Genomic DNA, 25,211 nt, shown 5'->3' with positions numbered 1-25,211 from the left:
TGGATTTTCAAAAATCTCTAGTCTACAATGGATCACACTACTATCTTTGATTACAATAACTTTTTCAGCATTTCTTTTTCGTCTGTAGAACAGCTCCTCACTCAGACTGGATAGACACATTCAGAGGTCTCCATTGTAAAATTGACTTCAGAAAAGAATTTTAGACCTTATAAGTGATGAAAAGGAGTTGAATTGTACAATACAGCTAGCAGAGACTGCAGTGTACAAATCAACTCCTCTTGTTAGAATTTTCATCACTTATAAGGTCTAAAATTCTTTTATGATGTTAATTCTACAATGAATACCTCTGAATGTGTCTGTAACACCACCCCCTAACCCAACCTATCTCCTGAAAACTCACGCCGAATCAAAGTGCCCCCTTACAATGGTCCATATATAGAGTATCGGACTGAGCCTTATAAAGTCTCTCTCTCTCTCTCTCTCTCTCTCTCTCTCTCATCAGTGCTGGCCCTGCCTCTGGAATGCCCATGGCCTGTCCCTTTTCCACCTACATTTTCTGGGGGCACATACATTGATGTATGCGTGCCCTTCCCAGCTATTTAAAATTCACGTAGCTCCTCTTGCGGCCCACTTAACAGGCATATGTGGATGGATTTCCGGACGCAAGGCTTTTAAAATCTACCTCTTAGACATTATCTTTAAACAGTAGGAACTCATAAGCAGCTGATGTGGTTGTGGTTAGTATTGTAGATGTTCCCAGCTATCTTTATCCCTCTGGCCATCTGTAGATAAATGTAACCCCACCTTCCCAGGGGTCAACTTCCCAGCCCTGGGAAGCACAGGGGCACTTCTTTCAGGGTAGGGAACACTGCCTTTTGGGGCATAGGCTGGGGGAAGAACGTTTTGCAGGGCCAAACTGGGCTAAAGACATAAAAAAAAAAAAAAGGCATTGTCCACACCAATTCTTGTGCTCCCATAATAAACTATTTACTGTAAATATTTCACAGTAGAAAAAAGCATTTTAAAGTTCCAGTCAGTTCAATATCAGGAATATAAAAAAACACATATTCTCAAAATCCCTTTCCACTTTGGGAAGCATATCCCAAACAACTGTACTCAAATGGTCCCAGTTCAGTCCTTTTCCTCCACTTTACATTTTACTCCAATTACTCCTATTCCTTATTTTCCCTGGCTCCTGAGGAGCCCAGAATAATTTGTACACAGTCTCTTTTCCCAAAATCTCCTCTTTAGGACCCTTAGTGGGGGCAACCCTGGTGAATCTTTTCCCTTCATAGAAATACCAAAAACCCAGTACTCACACTTCAGAAACCACTCAAAATCCAGTCCTCTCATACTGGGAACTGCTCCAGGATGGTGCACCCAGCTCCCTTGGATATGTGCCAAGCTCTGCAGTGAAATAACCAGCCTGGCACCTCTGCCCCAGCCCCAGCTGGTGCCACCACCTCCACCACAGATCCTGTGTCCAAAGCCCAATCTCCAAACTTCATCCCCTTTCACTCCAGAATTCAACTTCTGTAACTTCACTCTCCTCTTCCAAAATCTGATGGGAGGTTTCAAAAGGTTCTCCTTTCACTCTCTTCACATATGCTCCTTACTTCCAAGGCATCACTGGGGATGGTACCTTAAGTCTCTACTCCCAAACTCCCCATCTTGGCTCCTCCCGAATCTCACAGCCTCCCAAGACCCATTGCCTTAGGTGACCAGCCCTTTCCCAAGGGTAAACACTAGTTTTTATATCACTCCAGCCATACTGTCCTTGGCTCAGAGTCTCGCTGCCACTCACACAACTGGCACACTCTTAAATGGACTGTCTTTGGAATTTTCTCAGTGTTAACACACAGGATAAACTTTTCACCGTCTATAACTACTCCCCTAACCATACCCCTTATAGAAGGACTCTCCTGATTCTTCTTCTCTCTAGCCATTCCCTTTCTTGGCCTCTGCCTGAACTTGCCCAGGCAGCATGTACTTAGTGACATATAGAGTAGGGATGTGCAGTCCTGTTTCAGGGACAATTAATCTTGAACAAATTTTTCCCAAAATTTCAGAAAAAAATTGTTTTCGGGTTAGTGTGCACTAACAGGAGTTAGTGCATGCTAACTCCCCGTTAGTGCACGCTAACTCCTGTTAGTGCGCCCTAAAGTTAAAATGTTAGCGTGCACTAATGGGGAATTAGCGTGCACTAACCCTGTTAGTGCACACTAACCCGAAATTCGGGTCCCCCCGAATTTCAAGGCCTCAACCGCGGGAAATACGATATTTCCCGCGGCAGGCTTTGCACATCACTAATATAGAGTCACTGTCCCATCTAGTCGCACCTGCGCCACATAAGAAATGCATGGAAGTGCTTAATGAATGGCAGTGAAAAGTAGCTATCTTCATAGGATATGTGCAATTGATAGCACCCATCACATTAGGTAGGCTGGTTATTGTGTGGAAATCTCTTTTGAGGCTTTGCCCAGTCGTGGATTTCTCAGTAGGCACCCATTATGCCTGTGCCTAGGGTGGCAAACATTCAGAGGCAGCAGGCTAGCTAAGATTTGCTGCCTTCCAGCTCTGCCAAATCTCATTCAGCAGAGAACATCCCTCTGCTACCCTGTAACAGATCTTTACAGTAGGAGGCGGGGGGGAAGAAAGCATCAAAAGTGCCTAGAGCTGGCACTAAATCCGTCCCTGGCAGTGCCAGTGTGGTTTCTGATTAGGAAGTTGAATATAATTCCTTATTCATCTCTATATAGTTTGTAGTGTGTGGTAGAAATATCTTCTGTGCTCTTGTCCCTCAACTGCAGGCACAGTAATTTGAAAAGATCCAGAGTCAAGACAATGTAATGAGAACAGGAAGTTGGCTAGGCCAGATATGGCGGGAGAGCTGGTTGTCAGAGGATCAATGTCATATTTTAATTCCTCATACAAGGTCACACTGTCCTCTGAGGCTGGCCCATTGGCTCCATGGTAGTGCTGCACCCTAGCATGCAGCAGGACCTAGGCTTACTTCTCAGCTCAAGCCTTCCACTCCCTAGGTTGGCTGGGGTTGAGGATTCTATAGAAGCAGCAATCTCGGCCCCTGAGAGGGCGGAAGCATAATCATTGTGCAATGGTGACATCTAGCAGCCTGGCTTAGAACCCATAACTAGGGGGTTCCTGCAGATTAATTCAGCCTCCAGAAAACTTAGCAGAATGGTCCTGGCATTAAAAATACATTTGTTTGAGATAGTACAATCCATCATGGAGCGAGCACCAGATGAGCTAATTAACCCCAGTGCAGTTTTTCGAAATGACAGCTGACTTTGGAGTTTTGTGACTATATTGAGCTTCTGTCCTGACTATATGTTGCTTTCAGGCGACACTGTGTTTTATTTGCATTCAAAAATCTTAAAAAAAAAAAAAGTTTGTGGCATCACTCATTGAGCCGTTTGGGTGGATGATAGAGTTGTCCAGGTTACCTCTCCTTGGTGAACAGCATGGATACTTGACTTGCTGACACCCTTATCCAAGTTTTTTGACATTACTTGATTTTGATAATTGACTCCAGCTATGTTAATTGTGTTATTTAGTGTTCCTCCTTTTTTGAGGCAATTGCTAGTCTAGGACAGTTGACGTGCTCTTTGTTTTTTGGTTAGAAATAAAGGGACTTGGCAGCCTTCATGCTCTCTTCTGCTCTTTCTTTCCCCCTGTCCTGTCTGTTCTCTCTCTTTAACCTCTCCCCCACCAACAATTCCTTGTCTTCTCCATGCTTCCCAAGGTATTTTCTGCTGCACTACCCAGAATTCCTTAAAGGTTGCCACAAACTGCTTCCTGCCAGTTGATCTTTTATATCATGTGCTTTCAGTGGTTAACGTTAGGCTGTAGTAGGTGATACATTTTTGCCATTAGCATGCACTCGCTAAATAGTGGGTCATTAAGGTATATACTGCTGCCCAGTGAATAAGATCTAAGGTCAGACAGAATGAACCTATGTCTGGAAGCCTAGTGTGTGGAAATCTATGTGGGCAAGGGAGGGCTGCAGCTGTGCATGAGAAAAAGGAACCAGCAGCTCTGCAAACAGCAGATAGTATGAAATAGTAACCCCAGGCACTGGGGTAAAAGCAGAAGTTTCCCAGAGCTGGCAAGTTTGTGGCCTTGAGAAAGGAAAACACATGTTGGGAAAAGGAGAAAGTGACTTGAAGGCTGTTTTTTATAGCCTAGTAACTGAAAAAATTACAAGAGGTTAGATGACGCTTCACGGAGGGGCCAAAAATGGTCTGAGAGCATTAAACTAATGGCAAAGAAAAAGTACATAGGATAAGTTTTGGCAATTTTTCAAGGAAGGAGCTCTCAAAGGCAAGCTGACTCGCAGTTTCTGAGCTACTTGCTGTGTCTTTCCCGATACTCTCTGTACTATTCAAACAAATATTTCAGTAAATCTTCAATATATTGATCTAGTTGTGGGCTTTAGTATTGATCATAGCAGAAATAAGCACACAAAGGGCTAGGTGGGTTGTATCAAAACCAGGAGGGCTATTTTACATTTCATCAGTTCTCAAAGGGTATTTCCCTTTGAGAATGAGCAGGTGCAAATGTGTTAAAAATATCCAAATACTTGCCACCTGCTATGTGTGCAAGAGGCCCAGAGGGGTTAAAATAGTGCATATCTTTTTGAAAAAGCCTATACACAGATGCTGTTTTCCTCTCATGACCTGCTTTCTTTTTAGTGTCACTAATTGTACATGCATACTTGTAGCCATATTTGAGAAAGGCAGTGCTCAGTCAGGCCATTTTACTCCAATAAATATCTATTTCCCTAGGTCATAATTTTGGCCAATCGTTAGTTTAAAAAAAACAAAAAAGCAACCCCTTCCCTTCTCCCCCCCCCACCCCCCCCCAACCTCAAACTTTCAGGGGCTGATACAGAAAGGCGCATTTGTGTGCGACTTTTCTGTGGACAAAACCTACTCCTGGATAAGTGCTGACTTATTTGTCTAACTGACAGCGGGAAGCAGCTGCCAGATAGCCAGATATATCGGGGCTTAAGGACAAGGACTTTATCTGGCTACGTAGTGGTGACCCAGGACAGATAGATGGATATGTACCGATTTATCCAGCTATCTGGCAGCTGCTTCCCACTGCCGTATAGCCGGATGAGTTGGTATTTATCTGACATTGTGGCAGCGTCGACTGCCGCCACTTGTAGAGACAGCTCCCCCCTTTCCTGCATTTTACAGTTTGTATGCATTTTTAACCCCTGAGGCATTAGCATATTATCTTATGGCATCAGGAGTTTAAAAAAAATGTAACGCTTTATATGCATTTTTAACTCCCGAGGCATTAGCATATTATCTTATGGCATCAGGAGTTAAAAAAAAATGTACCTGAGCATTAAAAGTGCGCACTGGAAACCAACACACAGTTTTTTTTTACCGCTCAGATTATTGCATCAGTCCCTCTGTTTGTTATAGCCAAGATTCCCAGATTGTCCTGATTCCATGACTGGGCTATAACCTCAAAAATCTCTCTCCAGCTAAAGAATTTCTTCTCCCTCTGGTCGGTTGTCCCAGCAGTGGCCTTCTCTACTATCCACACAGCTGTTTCCTAACTCTGAACTTCACCGTGCTGCTTGGACCTTCATCTGCCTCCCTCCAGGCTGTTAAGCACATTAATCTTCTCAGTCAGTTCTTCCACGTGTAACACATGGATTTTTGACCCACATCAACATACTCATGATTAGTTTTGCCTGTTCGCTATACTCCTATGTATGAAGAAGTCTAAGAATGCAGTTTTCTTTTGGAGAAACCTTTTTGATTTTGAGCCATTTTCAGTTTCTTTCTTTTCACTCAGTGATCAACATAAAATAATGTTGTTTTGGCAGTCTGAACGTATATTCCAAGGCAGAGACTAGAGTGTGCTTCAGTGGTGTTACAGAAAGCGAAGGGCCTTGCTCATGATCAAGGTTTATTATAAGGCAGAACTGCCGAATCTTGCCCCATAGTTACCATGAGTTGTCTTGTAACTAATACAGATGAAGAAGCCAGGTTTGACCTGAAATATGAAATGTTCATTTTCTTAACGTTCAGCTCTTCCAGTAAGGTACCTCTTAAGATTCTCCTACTTTTTTCTGTTCCTTTTTTCAGTGCCAGTACATTTCAGAAACTAATAAAATAACGAGGATGCTGGGAGGGTAAGGGAGGAAACAGGTAATAAGAGGAAGGTACTCCTATAGAGCGAGGATACAAGCTTAAAATGTATTTATTTTTTACGTAGGATTGACCAAAGGAATCTGTATTTTACATCCATCATCATCACCTTCATTATCACAATCAGACCTGTACCATCCAAAATGGACCTTAAAAAAAGTTGTACCCTTGGTGTACTGTGCAGTATTTTTAAAGTACTCATAGCAGGCAGCATCAGTTACTCAGCAATTTTCTCCATTCGGTATTAATGACTTTCCACAGTTCTCCCTCTTCCCCTCCAGCAAGTGCTGGAAAGCATCCATGTTGGCCTCCAATAAAATTTTTGCTTGTAGGATCCGATTGGTATAAGTTGGCTGTCCTGTCAAGCACGGCATGAGCCAATGAAATCCCATTCCACACCAGGTAATGTGTGACCCTTCCAAACACAGGTGCCTCAAGCAGTTCAGTGAGGGCTTGTGAGGAAGCTGCTTAAACGGTGTCACAATTCTTCAGCTGGCAGAGGGTGCGTAGCAATAAAATGGCACCTATGGTACATCAGGAGCACTGCTTTCTTTTAACCTCCACTGTGCACAGAATCGGCAATGCAGACCTAGCCACACTCTGCACTGACCGATTACACATTACCTGTCTGGTATTCTGCATCCCTTTATATCTAAAACATGCATTCTGTTTTACAGTTCAGCATTTTTTTTTTTTGAGGGACTGTAGAGACTGAAAATATGATGTTTGTTTTTTAATTACTGTTCTTTTTCGGTTTCAGGCTGCAAATTTTGGCACTTACGAAACAGACCAGGATTCCAGCTGGGGGACGAGAGGTAAAATGAGATATGATTTGAGTCTGGGAGGGTCACTTTGTTAGATGGAGTTGGAAAAGATGCATTATTCGGGAGTAGAGAGGCATCTAAGATGCTCTCTTTTATCTAACAGTCAGAATAGTAATGAGATCTTGTGACTTTGGCTAGCCATCCTGGAGAAATTCTGATCCTTATGATAATGCTGCTTTTTGTGTGAAACCCCAGAGAGGGAAGTGACAGACAGCCACGACCCCTGCCAGCACAGCCATTTGTCCCACTCTTCCATAACTGTTGGCACTATAGCTTCTAAAATTGTTGTTCTCTCCTTCCTGCCGCCAGGAATAATTCTGACTCTGCTCAAAGGGCCTTTGTCCCAAATTGGCAAGTCTTGTGCACACACACTTTAATGGCAGCTATGTGACTACTGAGACCTTGTTCCTGATTGTCAGTACTACAGCCCAGTACTTGTAACTGTACAATAAATGTACGTATCCAAAATAAACAAATCGTTCCCCCCATTCTTTTTCAGAATACAAGGTAAGAAGCGCTGTTCCACCACAGAAAGAGACATCTGATTCTTCCCTATCTTACCAGGTTAAAACTGTACCTTTCTGTTATACTTGTGTGCAGTTTTGTTTGTGTCAGATGTGGATACAAGTATGTACAATTTAAATTCTTTCCTCGATTCCAATGCCATATAGACTAAGATGTTTTATAGAAGTTGTAATGCGCCTAGAGCACCCTGCGCGAGAAGCGGGAGGAAATCTTCATGAAATAGAGAAATAAGCACATCCTTTTTGCTCTGTTTTTATTCTTGGTCCTTCTTCTGCAACAGGTGTATCCTTACAAGTCACTTATCATAACAAACCGAGTTCGTGTGAAGCTGCCTAAAGATGTGGACAGAACCAGGCTAGAGGTAAGAGTACTTTTAAAATGATGTATTCATTTATTAACTTTACTTTCAGTTATCTGATGGAGGAGTCTCTGCTCACCCCGCCACGCAGCCTAATATCTTTCCAATTGAATCTCTTATGTATTGTGTAAGAGCTGCAAGACTTAGGTCTCTAAGCTCTTCAGAATCAGAGGTGCTGAGAAGGGAGAAACATGGCAAAGAGGGAAAGGAACAGACAGCTAGACACATACGCAGCGATGTGCTGAAGGGCACTCTCGGGAACCCCATTACATTATTTTCTGAAAACAGAGTGTTTCACCAGGCGCAGCAGAACTAGCGAGAGCCCCTTAATAAGGAATTGGTTTCGCATCACTGCATGCAAATGCAACCAACAGCACCAGCACCTCTAACCCATCTCAAGGTGGTACTGGAATAAGAAGCAATATTATGGGGCGAATGTACTCAGTTGTCATAAATTTGGAAGGTTACACTGGGTAACATTTCATTTGCCGTATGCAGTAATTTTTATCTTCTTGTACTATGCCTTAAGGGGTAGATTTTAAAAGAAGCGCGTGCGGCGTACATGTGCGCGTGCTACCCGCCACGCGCACATGCACGCCCAATTTTATAACATGCGCACGCAGATGCGCGCATGTTATAAAATCCGGGGTTGGTGCGTGCAAGGGGGTGCACAATTGTGCCCTTGCGTGCTGAGCTGCGCTGCCTTCCTCCGTTCTCTCCCAGGCCGCTCCGAAATCGGAGCGGCCTGGGAGAGAACCTAACCTTCCCACCCCTTCCCCTAACCTTTCCCTCCCCTAGCCCTACTCTAACCTCCCCCAAAATGTTTATCCTACCTTCTGCGCCTGCCTCTGGGTAGGCGCAAGTTGCGCGAGCCGGCAGCCTGCCGGCACGTGATCCTCTGACACAGTGGCAATGGCCGCTCTATCAGAGGCCTCTGGCCCCACCCACGCCCCAGACCGCCCCTTTTGGAAAGCCCCGGGACTTACACGTGTCCTGGGCCATTACGCGCGTCGCCGGGCCTTTTTAAAATAGGCCCGGCGCATGTAAGGCAAGTTACGTGCGTAAATCCTCTGGATTTTACGTGCATAACCATTTAAAAATCCGGCCCTAAGCTAAATATATGTAACTCATGCCAACCTTAAATAGCACAGCCATTATACTGCTTCTGTGATATGCACAGGGCCTCTTGCTTCTTCTCTCATGCCTCATTCTTTTTCTTAACCCCCCCCCTTTGCTGTGATCCCTCGACCACATTCCCCTCGCCCACCCCTCCAGTAGGAGAAGGGAGCAACCTATCTGCCTCCTTCCAGGTGCTGTAGTATGTGTCATGAACAGTTCATACTACGGATGGGAGGATTGGATCAGGGGGATCTTGGATTGGGGAGGCAGAGAACAACCCCTTCCATCATTTTCCGGGTACTCAACATCAACCCCCCTCCCCCCCTTATACCCCCCCCTTATACCCCCTCCCCCCCATACACCCACTCATATGCAAACATAGACACACTGGGAAGAGGCTTAGCTCATGCACAGAGAGGTGAAAACACAAACCTCCTTCATTATAACATTTTCTGCAGTATTCAGCCTGCAGTAAATTGCACACCAAGTAATGTAGTTTAGTACATGAGGGATAATAAATAAACAATTTGTTATTTCCCTGTTTATGCAAAAATGAAATTGTGAGACACAGAGGTAAAAGAGGAATATGTAGAGGCTGATGAGGAAAACAGAGTTCACTAACGAAGAGTCAGGAGTAGGACCATAGAAAATGGACACATAGGGGCAGATTTTCAAAGCTTACGCGCATAAATCCAGGTGGATTTACGCTCGTAATCGGTCCTGCGCGCACCGAGCCTGTTTTGCATAGGCCCGGCAACGTGCACAATCCTCGGGACGTGTGTATGTCCCGGGGCTTGAAAAAAGGGATGGGGGCATGGCCAGGGCGGGGGTGGGGCCAGAGCCTCCAGGCACAGCGGCCATTTGCCACTGTGCCCGGGATCGCAGGCAGACCGTTGGCCGGCACGTGCAACCTACACCTGCCCAGAGGCAGGCGCAACTTATAAGATAAAGGTAAAGGGGGGTTTATGTAGGACTGGGGGGCAGGTTAGGTAGGGGAAGGGGGGGGGATGGAAGGAAAGTTCCCTCCGAGGCCACTCTGATTTCGGAGCGGCCTCGGAGGGAACGGAGGAAGGCTGCACGGCTTGGCACACACAAGTTGCACAATTGTGCACCCCCTTGCACGTGCCGACCCTGGATTTTATAACATGTGCACGGCTGCGCACACATGTTATAAAATCGGGCATACATTTGTGCGTGCCAGGTTGCGCGCACAAATGTAGGCCCACGCATACCTCTTAAAATCCGGCCCATATAGGATTGGAAGTGAGATAAACCTCATACAATTTTCAGAAGACCATGTTTGTCAGCAGCTAGCTAAGCTACATGTAAATAAAATGATGGGATTGGATGGAATACATCTGAGGATATTAAAGGAACTCAGAGATGTTTGGCAGCTCCACTGGCTGACCTTTTCAATGCTTCTTTAGAGTCAAGAGAAGTTCTGGAGAATTGGAAACAAGCAAATGTTTCCTCTTTAGAAAAGTGGAAGCAAGGAGGAGGCTGGGAACTATAGACTATTTAGTCTGACCTCTGTGTGAGTAAATTAATGGAATTGCTGTTAAAACAGAGGATAGTGCAATTTCTGGAATCCAGTGGATTACAAGATCCAAGACAGCATCCAGAGGTAGGTTTTGTCAGACAAAATTGATCAATTTCTTTGATTGGGTGACCAGAGAGTTGGATCAAGGGAGAGTGCTAGATGTCATGTGCTTGCATTTCAGTAATGCCTTCAACATGGTTCCACATAGGCAACTTATAAATAAACTGAGCACCCTTGGTATGAGCCCTAAAGTGATTCAATCGAGTTAAAAACTGGTTGAGTGGCAGGTGACAAAAGAAAGTGGTAAAGAGTTTGCTCCAAGGAGAAGGGTATTACCAGTGATGTGCCACAGAGCTTAGTCCTCAGACCAGATCTTTCCAACATTTTCATAAGAAATATTGCAGAAGGACTATCGGAAAAGTTTGTCTTTTTGCAGACGATACAAACATCTGCAAAAAGGTAAACATCCAGAAAGGTGTGAAAACCATATGGAGAGATCTAGCAAAGCTTGAAGAATGGTCTAGAATCTGGCAAAGAATTAGTGCTAAAAAATGCAGAGTCATGTATTTGAAAAACTCAAGTAAATCTAGAGGGTGAAATTTTTCTGAGCAGGATCTGGCGGATTTCATATCTGATGATCTCAAGGTGGACAAACAGGTGGATAAGACATTGGAAAAATCCAGAAGGATACTTGGGTGCATGGGGAGAGGAATGATCAGAAGGATAAAGAAGGTGATATTGCTCTAGTACAAGACCCTGGTGAGACCTCTTTTGGAATACTATGTACAATTCTGGAAATTGCACCTTCAAAAGATATAAACCAGAAGGAGTCAGTTTAGAGGGTAGCTACTAATGGTCAGGGATCGTCATTGTAAAGAATATGGGGACAGACAAAGATCTAAATATGTATACCCTAGAGGAAAGGTGAGATGGGGTGATATAATTGAGACATTTAAATATCTCAGTGGCATCAATGTGCAAGACAAAAAAACAGAGGGGACTACCTTACACCGTGGAAAGACTTTTATTAGAATTGCCCAATTGGGCAATTCTAATAAAAGTCTTTCCACGGTGTAGAATTGCCCAATTGGGCAATTCTAATAAAAGTCTTTCCACGGTGTAAGGTAGTCCCCTCTGTTTTTTTGCCTTGGCTACGTGGGACCACCTTCCGGTTTGTTTCATTGGACCATCAATGTGCAAGAGACAGGCCTTTTTAAACAGAAAGGAAGCTTTGTAACAAGGTGGTCAGGAGATGAGGGTGAAAGGGGGGTACACTTAGGAGTAATCTAAGGAAATATTTCTTTACAGAGAGGGTAATGGAAGCATGAAATAGCTTCCAGTGGAGATGGTGGCAACAAGGACAGTATTTAAATTCAAAAAGCATGGGATATGCACAGGGGATATCTGATGGAGTAGTAGGAATTGTAGAGGTGAGCAATTGGTATGGAAGAGCAGACTACAAGACCATACGGTCCTTCTTCCATCACATTTCCATGAAGTCCTCTCTAAACTGTGTACTGGTGTGGTTTTAGACAAAAGCATAGCACTGAGACTTTATTAATATCCGTGACTGATTATCTCTTAAAAGAGCTTGATAAAGGTTGAATAGTAGTGGTTGTTTTCTTGATTATTTCATCAGCCTATGACGCAGTCAATCATAGTATACTGTTATAGTGATTGGGTCAGCTGAGAATAACTGGTAAAGTCTATCAGTGGTTTTCATCCTATCTCCAAGGAAGAAAAACAGCAAGTATGCTTTGAATGCAATTCATCTGGGTTGCTTGGTGTATTAAGCAGGGTCCCACAAGGGTCTATTTTAATTGGGCCTTTGTTTAATGTTTATTTGTACCCTTTGTAGGAACTGATAGAAAAATCTGTGATATAATTTAAAGCGTACGCAGATGATGTATAGCTATTTTTTTAGTTATTGATTTGTTATTCCCTACATTATCTTATATCTCAGGCTCTTGGGACACAGTTAATACCTGGATGCAAGATAATAGTTTGTTCTTAAATTTTTCTAAATCAAAAGCATTATGTATCCGTCGTAAGGTGAAAACTGTTGTCTGAAAGTAAGTAATATTCCAATTTAGTTTAAAACAGTCGTTAGGAATTTAGGTTTCTTATTTGACCCTCAGCTGACTTTCTAACCACAATTAAGCTCCGTTTTAAGAACTGGTTATTTTAAACTGGAAATGATGCATCATTTAAGATACATCTTAGACCATTCTGATTTCAGGATTTTAGTTCAATCATTTGTTTTATCTACATTGGATTACTGCAGTACCTTATATTTACGGTAGGTTTCCCAGCCTCCCATTTTAGGGCACTGAAGTGGCTTGCTTAAATGTATGTGGTCAACCCTGGGAACGCGTAAACTTTTATATTGCTAATCCATTGGCTTCGGATAAAGTTTAAAATCTTAGTATTAATGTTCAAATCATTAAAATTAAATGGCCCCATTTATCTATCAGGATTATTATCTAATTATGTCCCAAATCAAAATATTCATTCTCAAAGTAAGGGGGCTATTGTCAGTCCTGGGACTAAAAGTAGCTCACCTCAATGATACTAGAATGTGAGCATTTTTCATTAAGGGGTCCTGAGCTGGCCCTGATTCAGGGAACTCACTCCCTGAATCTTTATGGTTTATTGATAATCTCAGTCTCTTTCAAAAGAGCCTTAAAACGTTCTTCTTCCAGGAAACCTTTGGTAATTAGGAGGGGTGAACAGTAAGGTATTATTTTTAATATATAATGCAGTTAACATTTGAAAATATTTTATGACTGTTTTTATTATTTGTTTTGTAAGCCGCTTAGCACAGGTTACTGTTATAAGCGGATGATACATGTTTTGTAAATAAATAAATACTGAGACTCTCCGGATTTGTATTCCGCAGCCGTGTGATGTGAGGATCAGACCAGGCAGGGAAGAATGCTAGTGTATTCAGATGATGGTTTTATTGTTTGTTTTAAATGTTGTGGCTGTTTGTTCTGTGATCCACCTTGAACAATTGTGCTGTCTAATTGTGCGGAATCTAAAAATGTTTTAAATAAATAAATAAGATGGCTCTCAGGCATACCCCACTTACTTATCTGCACTGAGTTGGTTTTGGACTAAATATTCCTATCCTAGTTCCGTAGACTGCAAAAATGCACACACATACAAAATGCCAGGGGAACTTTAAAAATGTATATTGGGTTCTGGAAGGGGGGTATCACAGCTAGGAGAACTTCTGTTTTAAATTATTGGGTGCTGGGAGTGGGAGAGAATTGTGGATTGTGTATCTTTTTTATTAAGAGGTTTTATCCAGTTATTGCCAATTTCAAGCTGCACAGAGCTGAGCTAAATCTAGTCAAATTTTGAAAACCTAATCAGTTAGGTTCAGCAGAAGATGTTCCTAATTCTTCTAACCAGTTATCAATATCTTGTCCACTCATCATCTGCTTGAAAACTGAGCCCTGTGTAATCAGAGGCACTGCTTTCCAGCCTTTGGTGTCTTATGTTCTTATGTTCTTTAGTGTAAGGCCAGTTTAATTTAAGAGTGTAAATTGTTAAAGTGATGCTGGCGCAGTGGCAGAATAGGAATATTACATATTTCATAAGCTGTCCATATTTAGAGTATTGTGTTTGATGGAGCTGGGGGTCAGGGGAACTCAGACTTATTCCATTTGTCTTCATTTGAAGCAAAGTGTCCTTGGTGCATGCTGATTTAATAGAGAGACACCAAAATATGACTGTGCTACAATTTAAAGAAAGAGTATGTGATTATAATATGATGCCTCTTATTTGTGCATTGGTTAAAGTCTAATTGTAGTCACCAGGAGACTCTCTGGACTGGAATCTGTGTTACTTTTGCAGGCACTTAAGAGAGCAATTAATATTACGTGAATGCTTCTCTTTCCTCTAAACTGGTGCTCCTTTTGCCGAAGAATGCAAAGAAAAGGGGGAGGCTGGGGATATGTGTGGGGCAGGGATTTTTCCCACATAGAGAGCAATTTTCAAAACCTTTTCCTCTGGTAAAACAGTGGTAATTTCACCCACATTGTCTGGAGACATTCTCGAGGGTGTGTTTAGGCTGGAGGAGGGAAATAACACGCATAGATGGCATTTGGAAATCTATTCGTGTTATTTCCAAGGGAAAAAGTGCATGCAGAAAAAGCAGATACAAATCTCTGCAGGTACTTTTTCCCAGGGCAATAATCAAAGTAAAGGCATGTGCATGCTTTGGCTTTGATTATTGGTTCAAAGCCCATAGAAAAACTTATCTACCGACATTGCCTTAATGTGGGGAGTTTGATTATTGCTCCCAAAGATCTTGGTAGCTGTATAGATTTTGCAGGGCTTGCAAGAGGACCTGGAGATGAAACTGGGTGTTGTTCTTATGGGAACCAAAGAGGAAGACAACAAGGGCCTAGTGTGGCCTGCCAGCAGAGGTAGTGGAGGCGGGTGCAGTGGCAGGGTTTGAATATGCTTGGGACGGATAGTGGGGGCTAGTGCTGAAGGCAGAGTTGGGGATTGGTGGGAGATATGGGAGGGGAGCTGGTGTTGGGTTAGATATTAGAATTTGTGGCGAATCTACCCAGTGTGATAGAGAACCAGATTGGAGAACTGAAATTGGAAAGACTGGACGGCTCTTTATCTGCTATTATTTACTATGCAACTTATGTTACCATGTAAAGAAAACCCAGCACATGGGGCTGTTTGCTAATGCTTTGGGGAGGAGTGGGAAAGTAACTGGACCTCAGAAAACAAAGAAATTGAGGAGAGTGAAAAACAGACTTCTGCCTGGCTTGTACTCCTTTTATATATTACCTTTCCTTAACTTGTCTATTGTTCCAGTTCTGTCAGTAAGAAGGTGAGTGACTGAGTGAGTGAGTGGGTGGGTGAGTGTGAGGTTGTATCCATCAGTCTATCTCAGTAAGGGTCTTGAAAGAGTGGAATGAAAGGATATGGTTGGTGAGAGAATAGAGCACAGCAGAGGCAGAGCAACTGTGTGTGTACTTGAGCCTGGAGGGCACATAAGAGGTGAAAGTGTGGATAGGGGTTGCAGAGAGAAGATGGAGAGGGGTGGTCATGTCATGAGGATAATGAAAGCTACAGATAGGAAGCTTACTGCAGTGAAGGTAGTAAAGCAGGTAAAGGCAGAGAGAGAGAGAGAGCAGGTAGTGAAGCAGTTAGGCCAGAGGGATGGAGAAAGGACCCCATGCAGCCAAGATCAAATCTATTAGTCATCAGTTGGAGAAAATCACACAATTTCTATGTCTGCTGATGAGGTAATTGAAGGAGGAGGAGGATGAGAAGGTGCTGGACCATGCACTAGAGTGACAGGAGCATGACCTTGCCAACAGATGTTGTGTTTCACTAGAGAAGAAAATGACCACATTCTGGAGCTGGTCCTGGAGAACTTTGAAAACGACCCCATAAAGATCCCTGGCAGAAAAGAAGCACATTTGGAAACAAACAGCATCAGACATCAGCAGAGTTGGAATCATTCCCAGTGCAATAGCACATGTGAAATATTGCTATCAGGATATTAAACAGCACATCTGAGAGAAGTCTACAAAGATCCATGCCCTTTGGAAGAAGATGAGATATGGCTATGTCTGTCCCATTTTCCTCACACTACAGGAGCAATGCCTTGCAGAAATCGATCCAGGCATCATTATCAGTGCTGTAGAGTCCATGGATACAGCATCAGCAATACATCAAGGGCGAGGTGGTGAGTTGCCTACTTTACAAAAACACAAATTAGGAATACACAGCAAGAGTCCCCTAATGATTCTTTGCAGAGTTGTCCAACAGGCCTTGACCTATGAAGCCTGTACGTTAATGGACTAGTAGGTGGAAAAGCTTTTGGCTCAATTGGGAGCCAGCAGGTGTGGGAACATTTGGGAGGGATGCAGGCAAACCTGGACTAGGACCTTCTAGGAAGATCGGCATCTTAGTTGGATGCTAACATATTTCAGGATGGGGAGTTGCTGAGTAGGGGCATTGTATTAGATGAGCCTAACATTTTCTGAGATGTGTTCTAACAATGCAGCTTACTCATTTCTGCATCTTTTTCAGGTTCAAAGGATTTGTGGAAAGTATGCCAAATATCTGGACACTTAGGACCAACACCAGTAGACCCCATAACTGCCTCTGAGGGGCAAGAGTTAGAGCAGAAAGATAGTGGCCTTATTCTGGAGGCTGTGCCATTCATATCACAAATGATTGAGCCATACCTACCCTATGACATCCAGCCAGGAGAAGCTACAAGAAGAAAAAGGACTGGCATTGCATTATACCTCACCCTGCACATGGAAGATCCATCCCATTGATGCCAAGAAGGAATCTGACAGATCTGACTCATCTGACCATACCCCCCCCCCCCACCCCCTACACCAGGAGCACCATGTAGTGTTGAGCAGCAACGGCATGACGACACAGTCTGTAAGGGCTTCCAAGGCACAAGGTGTAAGTAAAGAGCTCAAGGTTCAAACCAAAATGACTGGTCACCTCAAAGAAGCCCTAAGTGCCCAAATGGCTGTTCACGCTGCAGCATCTGGACACCTGCTGTAATCTTTCAAAAGACAAGACCCATCAGTGACCATAATCACCATCGCTATATGTCAGCAGAGTTCAGGCAACTGAAAACACCATCTTCTGCCCCATTTACTGAAGCTACACCTATCCCTTTCATTTCATTCACATCATGCAGGAGCAGTGAAAAGTCTAGAGAAGGGCATCCAAGCCTTGGTAGGAAATGGCTGCCTTCTGACCATCTCTACTAATTGCTATCTATTGCCTTCTGTGAGGGACTTAACACTCAACTACTGCTGCCCTGTCACTGCTGCATCACTTGTCCTACAGACTGTTTGTGCATTGAAAACAATGCAGCATATAAAATATGTACAGTGCAAAGTTCCACACAATCATGGAATTCGATAAGAACTTGTGGGAGAGGCCTGTATTCCAAACACTTACAGTGTTTCAAAAACAGTTTCCCTCTATTAACTTTTTGTTTGAAAATGTATTTGTGTTGTCACAATATTTATTTATTTAGTTACAGTTTTTTTTAATACCACCTATAGCAGATAAAACTGTGCTAAGCAGTGAACAATAATAACATGGGCATCCAGGATAACACTCACTCACATCTGCCCCCTTTTACATTCCAATAATACACAGACATCAGTTTGGCTTTAACAAAGGCTGCAGCTTTTATTAACACCAGGGAGGCCCAAGCCCTGCACATAACATTCATAGTTTCGATTCAATGAACCCCCCACCCCCACCCCGACCGTCCGCCACTTACCAGCAAGATGGTCAACACCAGCCAAGTGGCTCGACATTCCAGCCTTGCACCAAGTTCAGACCCCTGCCTCCTACCAGCTAGGAGCCAACCCGGCTCCTAGCTGGTAGGTAGCCACTAGCCAGCAAGGAGTCAGGCCAATGGATCCCCGCCGCCATCCAGCAAGGAGCCCCTACCTCCAAACTTCCCCCCCCACCCCCCCACCCCGGTTGTCAACCAATACAATTTACAGCAGGAACAATCATTAACAATACAACATGAGCTGTAGTGGCTCGGGCCATCCGCCATAGACACGGATATGACATATCCGTGACCCCCAAAGATGCAGCCCCCAGTTACAGCGGAAACAGTTCCTCCAAGGCCTCCTGAATCGAGTTAAGGTACAGATCCATTCCTATGAAAGAAAGATGCACCCCATCTTTACCGAACAACCCCTTGCTCTCCCCCCAGGACCATTCAAATCGAATATGGCGGGCCCCCAGCAGCACCAATCATGAGCCAATCTGCTGATTCGCCTTAGCCCTACTCCTGTGCCAAATCACCTTGTATGATTCAGCAGGCCTTGCAATTATATCCGCCCAGCAAATAACAGCAGAGGGAAACAGTAAAGAAACCAGCATCAGGTCCTTACAGACCATACTGATGAACTGTCGCCCAGGCATCTTACCCCAGTCGTTGCCCCCCAAGTGAACCACCAGCGCCTGCGGCTGGTCCAAATGCTCAGGCTCCTCTGCAAACAGGGAATCAACTCGTCCCATACCATCCCACTCAGCCCCAACCAGTGAACCCGAACCCCCCTATGGCATAAGTCCAAATGAGGCCCATAGGGTCGTCCGCAGGCATGCCTATGAGCCCAAAAGCCGTACGAATGCCCAATGATCCAAACGGACCTCTCCGTCATCTCCGCACCTGGAAGGAAAAAAAAAATTAGGTACTGCTCAAAAGCTCCCCGGCCCAGGACGTACGTACCCCTCATACGCATCAGACCTCCATCTGCCAATCCTCCTGATCACACCGCCAGGCAACCCTGCAGACACTGCCGATGTAGCCACCCCAATCCGAAAGGAGTGGGTCCCAAAGCAACGAACATCCAACCCGATGGCTGCAAGCGCCAACTGAAGCATCATTTCAAACTGGTACCTTGTTAAGGGCCGTAGGTCCATGTGCACCAAAAACTGCTCCATCCCTGGAACTCAACATTGGCAATACTGCACAGCATTGGCCACTGGACAAGAATGCAAACCAGGGACCACATGCAGCAAGACCGACAACCCCTTGCTCACTTGGTCAGTCTTTATTTATTTATTTATTTATTTAAAAGCATTTATATACCGTTTTTCCAAACAGGGTTTTTTGTCAAAACGGTTTACAGAGTAAAAATAAAAATAAAATTAAAGTAAAATAATAATTAAAATAATGTTAAAATACAAAAACTGGTATATACCTAAAAAGGTACTGATATTAACAAAAGTCTAACTAATAATAATAATTGGTCAGTCTTTGATTTGGGAAAAGACAATATCACCGACCTACTAGTAACCACTACATGCCGTGCCAGTAACCCAGGAAAATCCAAACTAGTAACAGACTGGCCACTAGTTCACTGACCCTGAAGGCCCCGAAAAAAGCAAACACAAATGCCACCCGGAAAAGGACAGTCTCTTACCGCGAAGAGCAAATCCCCGGCAGGACATCCCACAACTGCAACAGAATGTCATGCGTGATAGGCAACCACCTGTCCACGCTCCTCCCCACCTCCCGCGCCCAGCCCAACAACAGCCGCCAAACCACAAACCGTCCTTGGAGAGTCCCCCTCTCTCAGAGGAGCTCTAATACAGCCCCCCCCCCCCCCCCGCGTCCGGGAACCAGCAAGAAAAGCACCTCCCCAACACAAGCCTTCAGCACGTGGCCTGCGCTGCCCACCACCGGCAGCACAGCTCTCTTCTCCAGCCGGCCTGAGACATGCTCCGCGGGAGAAACCCCACGCACCATGAAACCGAGGCGCTAGCACCACCGCTGGTGCACACACCTGCCCTCCCGACTCGGACCACTCACTCACCAGTCCCAGGCCTCACCGGAACCAGCCCCAATGCAACCAACGACCAGTTGTCTGCAGCAGCTCCGGCGAGTGATTGAGCCGGCTGCCTGCAGACTACTAACCCCGCCTACTTGGTGACCTCACGTCAGCTGGCCTATCCAGGCCAGCCAACACACCAGCATCACTTAATTTGCCCAATCAGGGCCGCCCCTCAGGAGCCTACTCGGCTCCTCCTATTCCCGTGCAACTCCCCTCTCCCCCTCGTCCCTAGCTGCTTGCCCTGTTATCTGACCCTGCTCCTACCTCACCACCCCCCCTCCTCTTCTGCCGCTGAACACCGTGGTCCTGTTCCTCAAGCGCTCCTGGGCCCACGTTACCTTGGCCGACTGGACACTGGGTCCGATCGACCTCCCAAACTAATAGGTGATACAATATCATGTTAGAAACACATCAACCCAATAGACAAAAGAAAATATAGGACGCATGTCTAATTAAAGAGGAAAGCATTAAGGGAAAGCCAGATAAAAGAAATAGAAATGTGAAAATGTTTTTTAAGTGATCAGGTATGTGTTAGTGACTTTTCTCTCGTGCCACTTCCTTTAAGTCTTTTGCTCTCTCCTTCATCATGGGGTGATGTATGCCCTCTGTTCCACATATGATATGTAAAATCGAACACCGGTATATAAAAGTAAATAAGTAAATAAATAAATAAATAAATAAATATCCCACAATTCCTCCTATTCCAGCAGCCACATATCTTCCATCTGAAACCCATCATGTATCCTGTTACAGCAATTAAGCCCTTAAAATAGCATATGAGCTAAAAAGTTAAAACCTTGACCAAGGTACGTGTTAAATTTTAGGAATATGACAAGTACATTAAATAACACATGGAGGAAAGCATACAGGCTATTTACCACCTGCCCATTGAATCCTAATTTGCATCTGACATGCTTTTATATTATCTGCATGTACATGCTATGTGCATGCTAACATCTTGTCAGAGCATTTAAGTGTGCATGCTAGAGCTCGCTTTAGTGCTAATACACGATTGCATGCACTAAATAGTTTTAGCAGGCATGGTGAGCTTTAATGCATAGGCTTCTTTGTGTCTCTAAAAAAATTACATTGTGAAGTCATAAATTCAAGATGCACAGAAGAATGTTTTTCACTATCATTGGTATTCTGTATGGTCACCATTTCTGCTCTCCCTACTTTGGTTCCTAAGGAATGTTATAGCAGAAGACACTTCTCATGCTAATGATTAACACTGGGGAAGCATTTCTTTGCAATGACTATTAAGGAATCACTGGATCTTTGGTCATTCTGGCCTCTCTTGCTCTCCTGAATCTTTTTCTTTTCATATCATCATTATTTGCTTATCTTCATTTCTCTCTTCCATGTCTCATGGCTTTTGTTCCATCTTCTTGAATACATGCACAAAATATTGCCCAAAACATGCAAACACAGTATTTAAATAATAATAAAAGTTAAATGAATTTTGATTTATGTAACTGCCAGAGATCTGTTGGTTTTGGCCTTGACTGGTTCATCTTCCCTAAGTTCCATGTTTGCCAAAAAGGCTAACATCATAAATGAAGAGAAACAGAGGAGGAGCTGTATGTGTGAACTGGTTGCAACTTACGAAGACTAAACAATGGTCAGGCCCTTCAGGGATCTGTACAGCTGAGCACTGTTCAGCAGTAATGGGGTTAGTTTTTAGAGCAATTCAGCATGCTTCATGCTTGATCACTCAGCAAGTGGTATGGATATAATTGTAAGGACAAGAGACGCACAGATGTGTTTTCCTTCAGATCAGGAGAATTGCGATAGGACATATGAAAGAAGTGAAAAAAAAAACGCACACATGTGCACACATCTGGATACATATTATAAATTAATGGATTCCTCTCTTTTTTTTCACTTCAAAGCGAGAATAAGGTCTTTGTTTAAACTCTGCAGGCTGGCTAGAAGAGAAAGCATAAATTCCTATTGCTTTCTTAAGACAATGGACAGTTTGCTTTGGATGAGGACAGGACGTCTTGGCTGCCATTGTCAATAAGTCCGACACTGCCCTCAGCTGGGGCTGCTGTTTATTTAACATTAATATTGCATAGCTTGCCTCAGGCCAGGTGCAGGGCCAGCGCTTAATGTTTAAAGGAGTGGGTGGGTCTGGGGGGGCAGGGAGGACTTCAAAGATCTCATAGTGATCTGAAAAAAAGAATAATAAACAAGGAAGTCTGCTTCAAACCTCAAAGTGATGGGAGGGCTATGTAGATAGATTCTGTGAAGTGCTGTGTTCATCACACACATTGATTATGTGGTTTGCACACCATCTTTCACATACTATGAAGTCTTTTTTTTTTTTTTTCTTTCGAGAAAAGAGTTAAATAAACATCAGGCTATAACTGACTTACAGATACTGGCAAAAAAAATAGAAAAAGTATGCACACATTCCAAACATGTGTTAAAAGGGAGGATACGAATATAGGCTTTTTTTTTTTACTACACACACACACACTCACATTAAAAAAAAATAAATTATGTAAGGTAAAATGAAAAAAATAAAAAAAGGCTGCCTAGCAGTGGTGCAAAGACAATGGAGAAGGGCAGAGTCAAGCTTCTGGGGTGCGGTAATCCAAAAGAGCTGTGTGTGATCAGGGATGTAAGACTGAAGTGCATGGACCAGGAGAGAGATCTTGGGGTAATAGTATCTGGAGAAAATAATAAGTTAATCCCAAGAGATATCCCATCACTATACATATAAACTATCAACCCTACATACGAGAGAAACTAGGCATTGGAGTCCAAAAATAGACTTAATTGTGAAGGTTCAAAAAAGACATAGTTGGAATTAAGATAATTCACTAAACACTTGCACAGATATCTCAAAGTGAATTTTGCTCCTCATGATAACCCTTCCGGTCTCAATAGAAGAGATTTCTTCCGTCGTTCTTGTGTTATCCTTGTAATATCAGGAGATATCCACATTTTTTGTCCATGAAATAACTGTAAACAATTACGGAAAAAGAACCTCAACACAGAATTTCTATCTGAAATAATGCAAAGGAAACCGACAAAGTTCCTCTCTTACGAATAACCATCTCCCTAGATAGTTCAAGAATATCAATCAAATTTAAAGGAGAGTCTCATACTTGATCTTCTGATGTTCCTTCTTCACTTTGAGGCAAAAAGAAGCTTTGGAGAAAACAGACAGCTTGTGATGGCATTTTTAGAATTTTAGGCAAGTAAGTCTTAAATAAATTGCTTGGAGAAACCATTTTAATTAAAGGAAAATTTAAGACCCTCAAGTTCAAAATTCTTAAGGAATTTTCTACATTTTCCAATTTTTTTGAGTAGATTAAATCAGACTGAACCAACTTGTGCTGTATATTCTCCACAGATGAAATACAAGATTCCAGTCTTGAAACTTTACTCCATAAGTTGCTACCTCACCTTCAGTGGCAAGGACTTGATAATTAGTATCAAGTGAAACAGCCATTAAAGAAGAAATAGCTGATTCCAAAGAGACAAGTACATTCCATGCATTCCAAACCACCTCCAAAGTTATAAAAGCAGGCTTAACCAAAGAAGGTTTTATAGTTGAGCATACCTGAGGAGTCCCATCGCCTACACTAGTAGAGCTATTAATGTCTTCCTCAATTCCAGGAGTAGTTGAAAGAGCAGGGAGACCTATGGAGTTCTTTATATGCAAAAACTCCGAAGGAAATAGGGCCTCCATATTCCTTCACGGGTCTTCAGATCTACTCCCCTGCTGATACTGTTCCTTGACCCAAACCAGGGAGTAAGGGCTGAGCTGCAGAGATGGTAAGAAATGCAGTGTGTGGAGGTGAAGATGTTGTCAGCGCACTGGAGCTGAGTGACACATCTTTGGCCATCGGAGCCAACGTTTGCTCTGTGTCGGGATCCAAAGTGGACAGCACATCCGGTGAAGCTTGCGATGGGGCTACAAAAAAACTCTCAATCCGTGCTCCATTAAGGGAAAAGAACAAGTATTCTCCGTTTCGCCTTTTTTTTAGTATGAGGCATATTGCAGGTAAGGAAATTTAACCCAGAAAGTAAAAAATGGAGAGAGCTTCCTCACTTGGTCTCCCAAACATACAAAAATCTAATCAAAGAGCCTTCTTCCTCCTCCATCTCAAAGAACTACGACTTCACAAAAACATCATGCAAACAAAATCAATACACAATTCACAATTCTCCCCCAACCAACCATCAAAAGAGCCATAAAAACAACCTATCCAAGCAAAATTGATCTCATTCAACATGGTATTGAAACTTGAAGTAAGTTATTCACTAAAATGAAACTCACAACCCACCCACTGGATCCTATCCCTGCAAGTACCCTGAAAAAAAGTAAACAATGTAATAACCCCAATAGTCACAACCATAATAAACCATTCACTAGCAGAAGGACTGGTCCCTAACAAAACTAAACAAGCTGTGATTAAACCAACTCTAAAAAAACAAAACCCTCAGAATCAATGACTGGGACAATTACTGAACAATATAAAACCTGCCCTTCATTGCAAAAGTCCTAGAAAAAGCAGCTTTATCTCAACTTGAAAACCACCTTGAAAACAACAAAATTCTATACCCAAACCAGTTTGGATTTAAAAAAAATTGATCTACAGAAACCCTTCTCATCTCTTTAACTGATCCTGTGCTACAAGCCTTTGACAACAATAATTCATACATCCTGGTACTAATAGACCTTAAAGCAGCATTTGACACAGTTGACCACACTCTGTTATGCAACCAGTTGAAAGAAATTGGATTAGGTGGAAGTGTCATCAAATGGTTCTCCTCCTTCTCAAAAGATAGGACATTCCAAGTCAAAATAGGTAATCAAATCTCAGACACCTTCTCGATAGATACAGGAATCCCCCCAAGGGTCAGCACTCTCAGCCACTCTGTTCAACATCTATCTCATGTCTATATGCACACTACTAACAAAACTGGGACTAAACTTCTTCCTATATGCAGACGATATACAATTCTACATCCCTTTCAACAAAACAATTAAAAACACTGCAGCAACCCTGTCAACATACATGAAGATCAATCATCAAAAACTTTCCTATCTGAATCTAGCTCTTAACACAAAAAAATGGAAATTATATGGCTAAGGAGAGACAACTCAATACTCAAACCGTCAACCCTAAACCTGGAAATTTCCAACATTACTCCATCAGATGAGATTCGAGACCTTGGAATTCAAATCAGTGAGAACTTCACTATGAAAATGCATATAAACAAATTAATCAAATCAGGATACTCCAAGTTGAGAATTCTACATCGACTAAAAACTCTGTTAATAATATAAGACCTGCACTG

The 25,211-nt window shown here is 43.1% G+C and overlaps 1 protein-coding gene across 1 annotated transcript in view; it reads left to right on the top strand.

Annotated features, from left to right (window-relative positions):
* Positions 1-25,211, top strand: part of ABLIM2 (actin binding LIM protein family member 2) — a 431,671-nt gene that overhangs the window by 364,792 nt on the left and 41,668 nt on the right. Inside the window, exons 18-20 of the mRNA XM_029591702.1 lie at positions 6,913-6,967; positions 7,476-7,483; positions 7,782-7,862. Coding sequence (XP_029447562.1) covers positions 6,913-6,967; positions 7,476-7,483; positions 7,782-7,862 — 144 coding nt within the window. The remainder of the gene's footprint in view (positions 1-6,912; positions 6,968-7,475; positions 7,484-7,781; positions 7,863-25,211) is intronic.

Source organism: Rhinatrema bivittatum, chromosome 1 (genome assembly GCF_901001135.1).
Source record: "Rhinatrema bivittatum chromosome 1, aRhiBiv1.1, whole genome shotgun sequence".
NCBI lineage: Eukaryota > Metazoa > Chordata > Amphibia > Gymnophiona > Rhinatrematidae > Rhinatrema > Rhinatrema bivittatum.
This window is presented reverse-complemented; position numbering and strand designations above follow the sequence as displayed.